Source organism: Piliocolobus tephrosceles, chromosome 2 (assembly GCF_002776525.5).
Source record: "Piliocolobus tephrosceles isolate RC106 chromosome 2, ASM277652v3, whole genome shotgun sequence".
NCBI lineage: Eukaryota > Metazoa > Chordata > Mammalia > Primates > Cercopithecidae > Piliocolobus > Piliocolobus tephrosceles.
In genome coordinates this window covers 36,747,004-36,763,417 of record NC_045435.1, presented here as the reverse complement: position 1 = coordinate 36,763,417, position 16,414 = coordinate 36,747,004, and the positions used below count along the sequence as shown (strand labels likewise).

At 41.8% G+C, this 16,414-nt stretch overlaps 1 protein-coding gene and 1 long non-coding RNA gene across 8 annotated transcripts in view; one reads left to right on the top strand and one right to left on the bottom strand.

The window, feature by feature from the left end:
- Nucleotides 1-3,585, top strand: part of HGD (homogentisate 1,2-dioxygenase) — a 55,946-nt gene extending 52,361 nt beyond the window's left edge. For all 5 annotated transcript variants that reach the window (XM_023214344.3, XM_023214353.3, XM_023214338.3 and 2 more), the window contains one exon: nt 3,224-3,585. In XM_023214344.3, coding sequence (XP_023070112.1) covers nt 3,224-3,373 — 150 coding nt within the window. In that variant the 3' untranslated portion in view covers nt 3,374-3,585. The remainder of the gene's footprint in view (nt 1-3,223) is intronic.
- LOC111543978 overlaps nt 1-16,414 on the bottom strand; it is a 61,726-nt gene extending 45,312 nt beyond the window's left edge. For 2 of the 3 annotated variants that reach the window (XR_002731994.2, XR_002731996.2), the window contains exons 1-2: nt 16,218-16,414; nt 14,413-14,462 (exon numbers count right to left, since the gene is read on the bottom strand). This is a non-coding gene — a long non-coding RNA (uncharacterized LOC111543978). The remainder of the gene's footprint in view (nt 1-14,412; nt 14,463-16,217) is intronic. The other variant, XR_002731995.2, reaches the window with a different exon arrangement.

Sequence of the window (16,414 nt, the reverse complement as noted above, 5' to 3'; positions counted from 1 at the left end):
CATATAATGTGTGTGTGTGTGTGTGTGTGTGTGTGTCAGTGTGTATATATATATATGTAAAACCCAAAACCATAAAAACTCTGAAAGACGACCTAGGCAATACCTTTCAGGACATAGGCATGGACAAAGATTTCATGACAAAAACATCAAAAGCAATTGGCAACAAAAGCAAAAATTGACAAACGGGATCTAGTTAAACTTAAGAGCTTTTGCACAGCAAAAGAAACTACCAACAGAGTAAATAGACAACCTGCAGAATGGGAGAAAATATTTGCAAATGACGCATCTGACAAATGTCTATATGTATGTCTATATATATATATATGCCACATTTTCTTTATTCAGGCTGTCCTTGATGGGTATTAAGTTGATTTTATGTCTTTGCTATTGAGAATAGTACTGCAATGAATATTTGCATGTATGTGTCTTTATGGTAGAATGATTTACATTCCTTTGGGTAAATACCCAGAAATGGGATTGCTGGGTAGAATGGCAGTTCTTTTTTTAGCTCTTTGAGGAATCACCACACTGCCTTCCACAATAGTTGAACTAATTTACACTCTCACCAACAGTGTGTAAGTGTTCCCTTTTCTCTGCAACCTTAGCAGCATCTGTTATTTTTTGGCTTTTTAGTAATATCCATTCAGACTGGTGTGAGATGGTATTTCATGTGGTTTTGATTTGCATTTCTCTAATGATAAGTGATATTGAGCTTTTTTTCATTTGCTTGTTGGCTGCATGTATGTCTTCCTTTGAAAAGCATCTGTTCATGTCCTTTGCCCACTTTTTAATGGAGTTGTTTATTTTTTCTTGTAAATTTGTTCAAGTTCCTTATAGATGTTGGATACTAGACATTTTTCAGATGCATCATTTGCAAACATTTTCTCCCATTCTGTAGGTGTCTATTTACTCTGTTGGTAGTTTCTTTTGCTGTGCAAAAGCTCTTAAGTTTAATTAGATCCCATTTGTCAATTTTTGCTTTTGTTGCCAATTGCTTTTGATGTTTTTGTCATGAAATCTTTGCCCATGGCTATGTCCTGAATGGTTTTGCCTAGGTCCTCTTCCATAGTTTTTATAGTTTTGGGGTTTTACATTTAAGTCTTTAATCCATGATGAGTTGATTTTTGTATATGGTGTATGGAAGGGGTTCAGTTTAAATCTTCTGCATATGCCTAGCCAGTTGTCCCAGCACTATTTCTTGAATATGGAGTCCTTTCCCCATTGTTTGTTTTTGTCAGCTTCATTGAAAATCAGATGGTTATAGGTGTGTGGCCTTGTTTCTGGGCTCTCTATTCTGTTTCGTTGGTCTCTGTGCCTGTTTCTGTATCATTACCATGCTGTTTTGATTACTGTAGCCCTGTAGTATACTTTGACATTGGGTAGCATGATGCCTCCTGCTTTGTTCTTTTTGCTTAGGATTGCCTTGGGTATTTGGGCTCTTTCTTCGTTCCATATGAATTTTAAAATAGTCTTTCCTAGTTCTGTGAAGAATGTCTCTGGTATTTTGATATGAACAGCATTGAATCTTTACACTGCTTTGGATAGTATGGTCATCTTAAAGATATTGATTTTTCCTATCCATGAGCATGGAAAGTTTTTCCATTTGTTTGTGTCATCTCTGATTTCTTTGAGCAGTGTTTTATAATTCTCATTGTAGAGAGCTTTCACCTCTCTGGTTAGGGGTATTCCTAGGTATTTTATTCTTTTTGTTGCAGTTGTGAATGGAATTGCATTCCTGATTTAGCTTTCAGTTTGACTGTTGTTGGTGTACAGGAATGCTAGTGATTTTTGTATATTGATTTTGTATCATGAAACTTTGCTGAAAGTTGTTTATCTGTTGAAGTCGCTTTTGGGCCAAGACTATGGTGTTTTCTAAATATAGAATCAGGTCATCTGCAAACAGGGATGGGTTGACTTCGTCTCTTCTTATCTGGATGCACTTTATTTCTTTCTCTTGCCTGATTGCTCTTTGCCAGGACTTCTAAGACTATGTTGAATAGGAGTGGTGAGAGAGAGCATCCTTGTCTTATGCTGGTTTGCAAAGGGAATGCATCCAGCTTTTCCCCATTCAGTATGATGCTGGCTGTGGGTTTGTCATGGGTGGCTCTTATTATTCTGAGATGTGTTCCTTCAATGCCCAGTTTATTGAGAGTTTTTAACATGAAGATATACTGAATTTTATTGAAAGCCTTTTCTGCATCTTGAATAGTGCTGTATAACTTGCATAGCACTTCCATATGATCTCATCCAGTCTTTCCATCAAGTCTGTCATAGGAATTCAGGCAGGGATACTCATATCCATTGCTTTAGGCAAAAAGAAGTTAATGTATATTAGAGCCCAAACATTAATGTGGGTGCTTTGGGTTGTGGCACAAGATAATTCTATTATTTTCTTTTTGCCTGCCTATATTTTACAAATTTCCAAATGTGAGCATATAAGAATTGTAGGGTTTGGTTTTGGGGTTTTGTTTTGTTTTGTTTTTAAAGCCATGTTGGGTAAGAAAAATCAGCAATTGATGAAGCTATAATGTCTAAGATGCACAGAGTATTTGCATATTCTTTCTGTTGTGTACAAAAACCTCCTGACAGTGAAACATCCACCTTTCAGACACTTCTGAGATATGACTTTTAAAAGTGCTATAGCCATTCCTGCCATTTTCTTCACCTCCCTCTCCCCTGGACTCCCTCTTTTTTCTTTTTCCCAGCCCATCTTTTGGTCAGTGTCTTGAAAAGACAGGCTCAAATCCCAGCTCTGCCATGACTTGTCGCCTTAAGCAAGTCGTTTCCCAGCTCTCAGCCTTAATTCCTCCTCTGTAAAATGGGAAGTATGCCTTTCCTCACAAGGACGTAGCCACAGGAAATGAAGTCCCTGAGAAGATGGATATTGCCAGGATTCTCCCACGTCTGCCCTTGGATCTAGCAGACTTAGTTCCCTAATACCATGAATTCAATGTGAAGCTTAAGGGCTGAATTTTATTTTACAGAATGAAAATTGAGGCCCTGAGAAGTTAAGGGTCTTGTACCAGGTCTCATCAGCTTACAAATGGTAGGGCCAGAGCCACAACTCAGGGCTTGAGTCTGCTCTCCTCACCATGCTAGCACACAAATCTTTGATTTGTTATTGGAAGATTTTACCTACCCATACCTTCTGTTGACATCTAATCAAACGTGTTTATTATCTATCTCACCTCTTTTTTCTCATTTCCATCCTCACTTCCTCTAGGCATTTATGTTTGAATCATCTCTAAGTCTAGCGGTCACCAAGTGGGGACTCAAGGCCTCCAGGTGTTTGGATGAGAACTACTACAAGTGCTGGGAGCCACTCAAGAGCCACTTCACTCCCAATTCCAGGAATCCAACAGAACCTAATTGAGACTGGAACATTGCTACCATAATTAAGAGTAGATTTGTGAAGGTTTCTTCAGAATCTTATGCTTTCTGGTAGTATTGGGGGCGGGGGTTGGTTAAAATGAAAACTGACTTTTCATAGTCAAGTAACTCAGAACTTTTGCGGAAATGCATTTGCAAAGTTCTATGGCTGTCACCTTAATTACTCAATAAACTTGCTGGTGTTCTGTGGAAGTAGTGATTGTCATAATCAGGTCTTGATGAAACAAACCTAGCAGGTCAGGTAAGTCTTGCTAAGATTGAACCAAGCCCCAGGGTCCTTTCCCATGTGGTTGGCCTGAAGGCCTTCATTCTAGGAGCACAAGTCCAGGCATGTGCTAGATATCACAAGACCAGGCCATAAGGCCAAGCATTAAGACCATGAGCTGAGACTGGAGGTAAGGCAAAGCTCTTAGGAGCCAATCCAGACATGGGGAAATTTAGGGGATCATGAGCGCTTCAGACATCCAGCCTTCAATGGATAAGGAACCAGGCTAATAGGTTGTCTAATCTTGGTAGTCACGTAGCAGCCAATATGATGATACTGGAGAAGAACACCAGCCACCAAGAAGTGAGAACCACTCATTTTCTTAGGGTGATCAACTGTCCCAGTTTGTATAGGACTACATCAATTTTTTCACTGAAAGACCTGCATCCCAGGAAACCCCTCAGTCCTGGTCAAACCAGGAGAGTTAGTTATCCTACTCTTCACTCATTTATCAGTCCATTCGGTAACCACACGTTGAGTCCTTACTACCAGCTACAGACGAAGATGCTGGGGATGGAGGGTTGAATAAAAAGAAGTAGGCTTACTTAAGGAGCTCACAGTCTGGAGAGATAAGGGCCAAAGAAAATCAAGGTCCGAGTACAAGGCCATGACAAAAATTTCCACTGTGTGAAAAGCTGTACCTACCAGTTCCCTTCCTATGGTCAGCATCCCTCCCAGAGTACTGTGCTGCCTAAGACTTTGGATGTGGGTTGATTTGAGTCTCCTGGTGTGAAAAGACAGGCAAGTATGAACAGAAATATGATGGAAAATGATGTTTTTCACAACTTCAGTTCTGTACTTTTAGCACATTTCCCCAGCTTTGTTGCCATAGTAGCAATTTTGATATGCTGCTACCAAATTTTCATTCAGTAAGATGTAGTGAGAGTCAGCTATGTGTCAGGGCCTAAGGATTAGGATTGCCAGATGAAATATAAGCGGCCCAGTTAAATTTAAATTTCAGACAAACCACAAATAGTTTTTAGTGTAAGTATGTCCTGCACAATACTTGGACATTCTTATGCTAAAAAATTATTAACGGATTACCTGAAATTCTAATTTAAGTGGGTATCCTGTATTTTTATTTGCTAAATTTGGCAATCCTACTAGGGATAAGTGGTCAAGGAGATAGGCATGGTCCTGCCCTTACCAAGGTTACATTATAGAGAGGGAGATGACATGACTTCCCCCTGGAGAGAAAGCAAAATAAATAAATAAATAAATAAATAAATAAATAAAAGGAGTTCGAATGCAGTAGCTCACACCTATAACTCAGCAATTTGAGAGGCCAAGGCAGGCAAACTGCCTGAGGCCAAGAATTCAAGACCAACCTGCCCAACATGGCGAAACCCCATTTCTACTAAAAATACAAAAATTAGCTGGGCATGGTGGCACATGTCTGTAATCCCAGCTACTTGGGGGCTGAGGCATGAGAAATGCTTGAACCCTAGTGGCAGAAGTTGCAGTGAGCCAAGATCACACCACTGGACTCCAGCCTAGGTGACAGAGTAAGACTCTGCCTCAAAAAAAGATAATAATAAAATAAAGAGAAGGAGACAACACAGTAAACAAAATTATTACAAACTGTGGAACGTGCTGAGAAGAAATCAAACAGATTGATATGGAATAACAAGTGGTATGACCTGGGAGAGATCTTTCTTCAGAGGAAGGAAGGTCTTCAGTGAAGATGTGACTTTAACCAGACCTAATAGGAAGGAGCAAGTCATTGGGATGGGGAGAGGTGGGAGGGGGAGAAGCATTTTAAGAAAAAGCCTCATGGGTTCAAGTGCCTGAAAGAGGAGTGAATGTGGTGTGCCCAAGAGGAAGCTATTGCCATAGTCCAAGCAAAAATAAACCTTGTCCTGAACTAATGAGGTAGCAGCAGAGACAGAAGTGGATAAATTCCAGAATGTTTGAGAGTAGACCTGAAATGACTTGGTGGATTGGATGTAATGGGTGAGTCAAAGAAGAGTTAAGGACAGGGCTGGGAGGACTGCTAGGTTTCTGGCAATGGTATTTCATGGTCTCAAAAACTAAGGTGAAGATATCTTTAAGGCTGACAGAGGTGGACACCTTTTTTTTTTTTGAGGCAGGGTCTCACTGTGTCACCTAGGCTGGAGTGCAGTGGCACAATTGCAGCTCACTGCAGCCTCAACCTCCCAGGCTCAAGTGATCCTCCCACCTTCAGCCTCCCAAGTAACTGAGACTATAGGTGCACACCACTACACCAAGCTGATTTTTTATATTTTGTAGAGATAAGATCTTGCCATGTTTCCCTGGCTGGTCTTGAACTCCTAGGCTCAACCTATCCTCCCACCTCAGCTTCACAAAGTGCTGGGATTACAGATATGAGCCACCATGCTTGGTCCCAATATTCTTTCATATAAAAAAGTCTATTAAAAATTAAACATTAACTAACAAAGAAGTCAGTACTTTAAAATAAGTTTTAAAATTGACCACTGTAGCAGAGGCTGCCAGTGGTTTACCTACCTCCCATCAGCAATCACCATTCAGTGCCAGTTGGCAATTGCCAGCACTGGCAACTCTGCCTGAAGCCAAAGCCAGAACTCAACCAAAGTGCTGAGGAATTAATGGCCTTGGATGTAGCCTTTAACCCATGACAAATAGGAATTAATGGATTAATATAGCAGCTCTGTCACCTCGTACCTCTGAGGTTTGTGTTCTGCCCTGACTTTCTGCAGCTCCCAGAGGGATTCTACTCCAAGTGCCCACATGGCAACTTCTTGATAATGCACCCATTATTCACATCCTTCCCTTCCCTCTCACTTCCCCACTCTCCTAGGGTGCTTCCTGGACTCTTCTCTCAACCAGTAACTAAGACAACCACTAAAATATTTCATTCACAAACCCCAGCCTTCCCCTTATGACTTCATTCTAACACTATTCTTATACACATATATCAACTCTCACCCATTTCAGCTCACTCTACTCTCAATTTGGTGGCAAAGCCTTCCTAGGGCTAATGCAACATTTCTGGTTGACATCAACTTAGCACCCAAGCCCTTTTACTTTGTCACCCCACTGCTGGCTGCAACTCCTTAGTTGGAGGCAAGATTTCATCCAAGCCAGACTGTTCATACTAATTATAAAAGTATTTCATTTCCTTTTGTTATGCCTCAGATCAGCTAGAAAGTTTCCTGTATCATTTTCTTAATTCCCTGTTTTCTAGGATGCCTTCCTCTACCATGCTCCCCAAGAAATATGCCATCTCTTTGCTTAGAAATAGAAAACCTTAAAGAACAGAAAGCACCCTGATTAGGTTTCTTCCAGTGACAGGAGAATTTTCTGCCAGATCCCCTTGGCATCTTTATACATATTTTTTTTTTCTTAGAGAAGGGTGCAATAACAGCCACCTTCTCTCTTTCTTTCTGAAAGATGTCTTTCACAGCCCAGACTACTAGCAATGGCTCAGGACCAACAGTGCTCAACAGAGGCAATTTTGTCCCTCTTACCCCAAGACATCTGGCAAAGTCTAGAGACATTTTTTGTTGTCACAACTGGGGAGGGTGCTCCTGGCATCTAGTCAGTAAAGTCTAGAGATGCTGATAAACATTCTACAATGCACAAGACAATCTCCCACAACAAGGAACTACATGGTGCTGAATGCCCATAGTGCTGAGGTTCAGAAACCCTGCTCTAGAAACAGTGGTTCTCAAGTTTGTCTGTGCATTGAATCTTTTGACAGCTCTATAACTCACAGTGCCCAGAGCATGCCTCAGATCAACTAAATAGAAACACTAGTGATGAGACCCAAATATGAGAATGTTTTTGAAACTCCTCAGGTGATTCCAATGCACAGACAAGGCTGAGAACCACTCTTTTAGGAATTTCAAATCACTATCCAAAGCACCCTCTGTTTCCAACCTCAGATCCTGGTCCAAATCAGGGACTGGTTTTGTTTGTTTATTTTTCAGGGACAGGGGTCTCACTATGTTGCCCAGGCTAGCCTCAAATTTATGGGCTCAAATGATCCTCCTGCCTCAGCCTCCCAAGCAGCTGGGACTATAGGCATGTGCCACCAGGCCCATCCATGTAAGGGTTTCTTAAGGTGTACAGAAAGGAGGTGAAAAATCCCTAAGGCTCCCAACACTTGCGTAACGTAATGGGATGAGCTGAGGTACAGAGTGAGGGATTGCCCTTTAGGGCAGTGTTAGATATGAGTTCTAAATTTCTTTTCAAGGAATCAATATGTCAGTATGTTCGATTCTTTGCCTTCTACTTTTAAACTTAACTTCCTTGTAAAGCAAACTTTTTTGGTTACCTGCTCCACCCTGATTCATTCCGATTACCTTCTCTACCCTGATTCATTCCAATTACCTGCTCTGTCATAACCATTTTTCCCTCCAAACCACTCACCCCTTCACTCTCTTTAAATTAGTCAGTTGGAATTAGTTTAGCCTGTGTGGTCTAACCTTAGCAAATAGGGGAATGACACAGCAGCAGGGGCCATGTGCGTCAGGGATAAGAACCCCTTCCCCTCCCTTGTCCAAGTGTGCACGCACCATTGCTCCATCTGTAAGGGCCCACCCTTCTATAGAAGTAACTTGCCTTGGTGAGAATTGAAAAGAAAATGTCATATTCAACTGCTATTTCTTTTGCAGCACCGAAACTTTATTTATAACAATCTGGGGGCTCGTCCGGGATTACATTCCCCTCTGGGGGCAGTCTCTGGTTCTCACTCATGAGGAGGCATGCCCTGCCCCCTTGTGGCAGCCTCAGGGGTGAGAAATCAAGACCCACCCAGTGCTAGGAGTAATCTGAGCTCTCAGCAATGCAGAAAAATAAATAAATAACTGGCCAGCAACATAGCTTAAAGGATCCTCGCATACTGTGACAACAACTCTGTGCACAGATCAAGGAAGGAGAAGCCACAGGAGCAGGTAAAATATTCCCTTGGTGGTCAGGACTAAGGAAAAAGCCATGAGGTGGTAAATCATTCCTTGGTTAGGATATACCAAGGAGATAGAAACCACAGGGGCAGTAGAGCATTCCTTAGTTGGGACTAGGGAAAGAAAGCCACAGGGGGCAGTGAAGTATTCTTTAGCTGGGATGTCTTGGAGGTTAATAAGAGGTGAGAAATCCCCATGATGAGGGGTTGAACCTCAAAAAGAGGTAAGAAATCCCCATGAGGGGGGTTGAACCTCAAAAAGAGGTGAGAAATCCACATGGGGGGTTGAACCTCAAAAAGAGGTGAGAAATCCCCATGAGAGGGGGTTGAACCTCAGAAAGAGGTGAGAAATCCCAGTGTAGGGGATTGAACCTCACACAAACCTCCAGTAGTAAGAAAAATATTCAGAATTCCCCTTTCCTTTCTTCTTGGGGGAAGAAAGAGTAGCTCCTCTTCCGCCAGTCCCTCCTCTAGGGGAAGGGGAAGGAGAGCGGAGAACAACAGCATAAGCGGCTGGCAGAGGCAGGGAAAGAACAGCAGAGAGGTAAAGGGGGGACGGCAATAGAGACAGAGGGGAAAGAGCGACTAATAGAGAGGAAAGAGAGATGGGGGGAAAGAGAGAGAGGGGAAAGAAAGGCAGAGAGAGAGGAAGAGAGAGACAAAGGGAGTCAAAGAGAGAGACAGAAACTCAAAGAGAAAAAGAGAGAAAGAGACAGAAGTAGTAAAGAGAAAACAGTGTACCCTATTCCTTTAAAAGTCAGGGTAAATTTAAAACCTATAACTGATAATTGAAGGTCTTCTCCGTGACACTCCAGCACTCCAATACCACCTTGTTGTCAGTGTAAACAAGGGCGTAGCCTGAAAGCACTTAGGCCACTGACAACCCATAGCCTTCCTATCAAAAATCCTAGGCCAGGCGTGGTGGCTCATGCCTGTAATCCCAGCACTTTGGAAGCCTGAGGTGGGCGGATCAGGAGGTCAGGAGATTGAGACCATCCTGGCTAACATGGTGAAACCCCATCTCTACTAAAACTACAAAAAAATTAGCCAGGCATGGTGGCGGGCGCCTGTAGTCCGAGCTACTCGGGAGGTTGAGGCAGGAGAGTGGCGTGAACCCAGGAGGCAGAGCTTACAGTGAGCCAAGATTGCACCACTGCACTCCAGCCTGGACAACAGAGCTAGACTTCGTCTCAAAAATAATAATAATAATATAATAATAATAATAATAATAATAATAATAATAATAATAATAATAAATAAATAAAAATCCTTAACCCAGTAACCCGCGGATGGCCCAAAAGCATTCAATCTGTAACGGCAACAGCTTTGCTACCAGAAGTAGAAAAATAACTTTTAGAGGAAACCTCATTGTGAGCACACCTCACCAGTTCAGAACTATTCTAAGTCAAAAAAAAGAAAAAGGGAAAAAGGTAGCTTACTAACTCAAAAATCTTAAAGTATGGGGCTATTCTGTTAGAAAAAGATGATTTAACATTAACCACTGATAATTCCCTTAACCCAGCAGGTTTTCTAACAGGGGATCTAAATCTCAATTAATTACCATATAATGGTCCGACCAGACCTAGGAGGAACTCCCTTCAGGACAGGACAATACGTGGTTCCTCCCAGGTGATTGAGGGTAAAAGACACAATTGGTATTCAGTAATTGATAGAGAAACTCTTGCAGAAGCAGAGTTAGGGAAACTGCTTAATAATTGGTCTGCTCAAACATGCAATCTGTTTGCACTCAGCTAAACCTTAAAGTACTTACAGAACCAGGAAGGAACCATCTATATGAATTCTAAGTTGATTTGGACTAAACAAGGTCTTATTAATAGCAAAGGATAATTGAAATCCCAAACTTACAAGGTTTTCAACAAAAGTAAAGTTTGCTAAAAGTTAACAGTGTAACATGTATCATGCTAACTTCTGATCTTGTGGCCTTAGACAATCTAGTCCACAGACATGAAGGAAGTTTACTTTGGAAAAGAATGATTATCATCTTTGTGTAAAAATGAATGTTATATGGTAAAATATTGTCCTAAAATAAATTAACTGGTTGTTTAAAGAAAGGGATATTTGCAACAAGTCCGAAAGTTGAGGCATGTCTAAGAATTGTCTGTGAAAGTTGTGAGGAAAAAAATGTTATAAAAGGGAATTTATGAAAGGTGTATTGTGTAGTTTAAAAGTAATTAGGCCTCCTGAATGTAAAACTATTGAAGAAACAGCTTATGTGCAAGGTGTATAAGGAAAGTAAAATATACCTTTGGTAAATGGATTATAAGGAGGTATAAGAATGTGGATTTTTACCTATTAAAAGGTTAAAAAATATTTTGTTTTAAAGGTTTAAGCAAGTTTTGAAATGTTAATTGTAAAGGAAATTCTGTGTGTAAACATATTGGCCAAAGTTAAAGGGGTATCATCCAGTTTTTCTGTGAACTGGACATTAAAATAAAAGCACAACAGGTTTTTCTTAAAGCACTAACCTGCTCTTTAACAAAAATTATAAAAGGTTAAAAAGAGTCTATAAAAATCTTACTTTATGGTCAGACATTAAAAATTGGATTAAAATGTCTACAAGGCTTTATTAAAATTAAGTTTAACCTTAATAATACACTAATATAAAGATGAAGTTTAGCTTATCTGGTATAAAAATCATACAGGAAGCATTGTCAAATATAAAATGGTATTTGACTTTCTTTGGTCTAAAAACTAATAAAAATGTGTGCTAAAGGAAATTTCTCAGTAAGAAGGCACCAAGGACTATAAAGTCCACTGTTGATGTCCCCACATTTAAAACAAAAGATCTATTTCTTAGAAATTATATACTTGGTCTATCTTCCACTTTCCTTTCCCTCAAAACTAAAAGTCTTTTAGCACAGGTACCACCCCTAGAATTTCCAGTAAACCAGCACCAGCCTGAGGATCATGTTCTCATCAAAGGGTGGAAAGAAAGAAAACTCGAGCCAGCCTAAGAAGGACCCTACCTTGTGCTGCTAACCACTGAGACTGCTGTTTGTATAGTGAAAAGGGGATGGACTCATCACACCCAAGTCAAGAAAGTGCCGTCCCCTCTCCAGAGCCATGGGCCATAGTCCCAGGGGAAAACCCTACCAACCTAAAGCTAAGAAAAATTTAACCCTCTTTCATCTATTCTATTACTCCTTCTTCTTTCCTTGCTCTATTGCTGACCATCTAGTTATTAACATAACCAAGTCAATTTTGCCTCAACTATTGCATTTAATGCTTGCCTTGTTATACCCTGTGGGAACTTGCCAAGTCAAAGACAGCTCTCTACTTCAGAAAAGTACCTTTGTCCCTCCTGACTCTCCTCAGACTGGGCATTAGTGAATTGGGAGCATTTAATCTGAGGAGATTTCGATAAAGACCCCAGTGTCAACAAGGAGTGTTGCTCCCGGATGTAGAGCTTTCATGCCATAGTTGGTCCAATGTTCTGTGGGCCACTAAAGAGCAAGAATGGACTGCCACAACTGGTTTTTGAATTTCCTAAAACCATACATTCATTTTACTAGAGGGACAGCCTCCCCTACCAACTGTCAGCTAAACCAGTGCAATCCTATACAGGTTATTGTCTGGAACCCTCAAACTTCTTCCCCTTTTCTAAGCTGGTTCACTTCTTTAAGCCGGTTTTATGGTATGGGGGTTAAGGTTTCAGGGACAGACCCAAAATGGATTCTTTGAAATGCATTTCTTTGATCCCCCGCCACCTGCATCTTCCTCTAAGCCTTCTTCCAAAACCTCTCACAATGGAACAACTGCTCCTCCACTATCTAACAACAAGACCAAGATAGCTATCGTAGAAGTTAAAGACTTAAAACAAACTTTGGCAATTAAGACAGGATACCAAGATGCAAATGCCTGGTTGGAATGGATCAAATATTCTGTCCACACGTTAAACAAAAGCAACTGTTAATGCTTGTGTGCACTGCAGGCCAGAGGCCCAGATTGTCCCCTTTCCACTAGGGTGGTCCTCCAGTCAACTGGGCATGGGCTGCATGGTAGCTCTTTCCCAGGATTCTTCAGCCTGGAGTAACAAGTCATGCCATGCACTCTCTCTGCTGTATCCTGAAGTCCAGCACCCTGTGGGTCAGCCCCCAAGAGCCATCAGGCTTCCGTCTCCCAACATTAAGTTCACTTCATGTCTCTCATGACAGGGAGGAAACTTAACGTTCCTTGGAGACCTGAAGAGATGCAGTGAGCTTTAGAATTTTCAATTCAATGTTACTTAATCAGTCAGCCCTTGTTCATCCTCGAGCAGATGTGTGGCGGACCTTTACTGGACACTCTGCCAAATAACTGGAGTGGTACTTGTGCTTTAGTCCAATTGGCTATCCCTTTCACTCTGGAATTTCATCAACCAGAGGAAGGAAAAATAAGACATCATAAAGCAAGAGAAGCCTTTTATGGGTCTTTCGACTCTCACGTCTATTTAAATACAATCGGAGTCCCATGGGGAATACCAAATCAATTTAAAGCCCAAAATCAAATAGCTGCAGGATTTGAATCAATATTTTGGTGGGTGACAATTAATAAAAATGTAGATTGGGCTGGGCGTGGTGGCTCATGCCTGTAATCCCTGCACTTTAGGAGGCTCAGGTGGTGGATCATGAGGTCAGGAGATTGAGACCATCCTGCCTAACACGATGAAACCCTGTCTCTACTAAAAATACAAAAACCAAATTAGCCAGGCGTGGTGGCGGGTGCCTGTAGTCCCAGCTACTCGGGAGGCTGAGGCAGGAGAATGGCGTGAACCCAGGAAGTGGAGCTTGCAGTAAGCCAAGATCATGCCACTGCACTCCAGCCTGGGCAACAGCATGAGACTCTGTCTCAAAAAAAAAAAAAAAAAAATGTAGATTGGATAAATTACATCTATTACAACCAACAGCGATTTATTAACCACACTAGAGATGCTGTTAAAGAAATAGCTGAGCAGTTAGGGGCTACTAGCCAGATAGCTTGGGAAAATAGGATAGCATTAGATATGATATTAGCAGAAAGAGGAGGAGTTTGCATCATGATTAAAACTCAATGTTGCACTTTCATACTAAAAAACTTACATGGAAGTATAACAAAGGCATTGCAAGGTCTGACTGCTCTACCCAGTGAGTTAGCCAGCAACTCAGGGGTAAATGACCCCTTTATAGAATGGCTAGAAAAGTGGTTTGGTAAATGGAAAAAAAATAGCCTCAATTCTTACTTCCCTCACAGCCGTAATGGGTGTACTTATTCTTGTCAGGTGCTTTGCCACACCATGCCTCTGTGGGTTGCTGCAGAGGCTCATAAAAATGGCACTTACTAAAATCTCCCTTAACTAACCTCCACCTTATCCAGAGAAGCTTCTTCTTTTGGAAAATCCAGCAGAACAACTAAGCCAAGACATGTTAAAAAGTTTGAAAAGAAATTGCTGTAAGGAAATGCAAGAGGAGGGGTTATTAGATATGAGTTCTAAATTTCTTTTCAAAGAATCAATATGTCAGTATGTTCAATTCTTTGCCTTCTCCTTTTAAACTTCCTCATAAAGTAAACTTTTTCCGATTACCTGCTCCACCCTGACTCATTCCAATTACCTACTCCACCCTGACTCATTCCGATTACCTTCTCCAGCCTGACTCATTCTGATTACCTTCTCCACCCTGACAGATTACCTGCTCTGTCATAACCATTTTTCCCGCCAAACCACTCACCCTGTCACTCTTTTTAAATTAGTCAATTGGAATTAGTTTAGCCTGTGCAGTCTAACCCTAGCCAATAGGAGAAGGACACAGCAGCAGGGGCCACGTGCGTCAGGGATAAGAACCCCTTCCCCTCCCTTGTCCAAGTGTGTACTCACCATTGCTCCATTTGTAAGGGTGCACCCTTCTATAGAAGTACCTTGCCCTGCTGAGAATTAAAAAGATAATTTTATATTTGAGTGCTATTTCTTTTGCAGCACTGAAACTTTATTTATAACAGCAGTGTGGGGAGGGGCACTACCTCCCATAATAAGCTTGAATTCTGCAAGGGTGCTCAGGTGGGGCACAGGGAGAGTCAAGGTGTTGTAGGAGTTATTAAGAAATTATTTTGGGCAGATACAGAGGAAAAGGGGTCCTTCGGAAGTTTTCATTTTTTAACGCATCTTCAGAAACCTTTCTTGTAAAGCCCAGGCACCTAGAGCCAGTCAGGCAACCTTTGATATGCAAATGCAGGCCATTAGAAACTGGGTCTACCCAACATGGTGATTCCCAGCCTTGTCCTCTTGCCCTTGCCCCAGCATGTGCCTGGCTATATGGCCACCCCCACATATCCCCTGTGTAGAACATCATGGCGACCTGTACTTGCATATTAAAAGGCTAGGGTGGGAGGGCCAGCTTTTTCATGGGCTACATGAAGGACATGCCTGGTCAAACCAATCCCCTGAGCCCTGTGCAAATCAGACACCGCCTCCTCCAGCCTACTCATAAAACTGGCTGATATCCATGGCACTTGGGGGAGCCCCCCTCCCTCTGTCTCTCTGTACAGGGGAGTGAAAGATTCTCCCCAGGGCCTGAAAGCTTAAGGGAATGAGTAACTCCTTCCTCCTCAGGCCCAGTCCCAAGGCTCCAGGCCACTTATGCTAGCAGCATGTGTCAGCAAGACAGCAGAATCAGGAAGAGAGCTGGCCGGAAGACACATACCCCCTGAAGACTGAGAAAGAGGCCATCCGGGTACCTCGTAGCTGTTACATCAGACTGAGACACTTCCTGTTTACAGGAGACTATAAAACCCCTGCCCTGTCCTCATGTGGTGCTGACACCATTTTAGGCCTCAGCCTGCCTGCACCCAGGCGCTCATTAAAGCAGCCTGTTGGGAAAAATGCAAATCAAAACCACAATGAGATACCATCTCAAGCCAGTTAGAATAGCGATCAATAAAAAGTCAGGAAACAACAGATGCTGGAGAGGATGTGGAGAAATAGGAACACTTTTACACTGCTGTTGGGAATGTAAATTAGTTCAACCATTGTGGAAGACAGTGTGGCAATTCCTCAAGGATCTAAAACTAGAAATACCATTTGACCCAGCAATCCCATTACTCGGTATATATCCAAAGGATTATAAATCATGCTACTATAAAGACATGCACACATATGTTTATTGTGTGACACTATTCACAATAGCAAAGACGTGGAACCAACCCAAATGTCCATCAATAATAAACTGGATAAAGAAAATGTGTCACATATACACCACAGAATACTATGTAGCCATAAAAAAAGATGAATTCATGTCCTTCACAGGGACATGGATGAAGCTGGAAACCATCATTTTCAGCAAAATATCACAAGGACAGAAAACCAAACACCGCATGTTCTCACTCATAAGTGGGAGTTGAACAATGAGAACACGTGGACAACAGGGTGGGGAACATCACACACCGGGGCCTGCTGGTGGGTGGGGGACTGGGGGCGGATAGCGTTAGGAGAAATACCTAATGTAAATGATGAGGTGTTGGGTGCAACAAACCAACATGGCGCATGTATCCCTATGTAACAAACCTGCACGTTGTGCACATGTACCCTAGAATTTAATGTATAGTAATAATTTTTAAAAAGTAAAAATAAGTAAATAATCCACTGATGTGAATGGAAAAAAAAAAAAACAGTGTGTTGCTCCATACCGCTTCATGTTGTTTGCTGGCGGGCTCTCTGGGTTCCAACCGATACAAGAGGCTTGCAGGGAGTTTCTTCTTTCTGGCTTCTCAGTTCCTTCTTGCCTATTAAACGCTCAGCTCCTTAAAACCACTCCACATGTGTCCGTGTAGTTTTTTTCCAATTTGATGCGAGACAAGAGCCCTGGTGTTCCTCCAGTCATCGA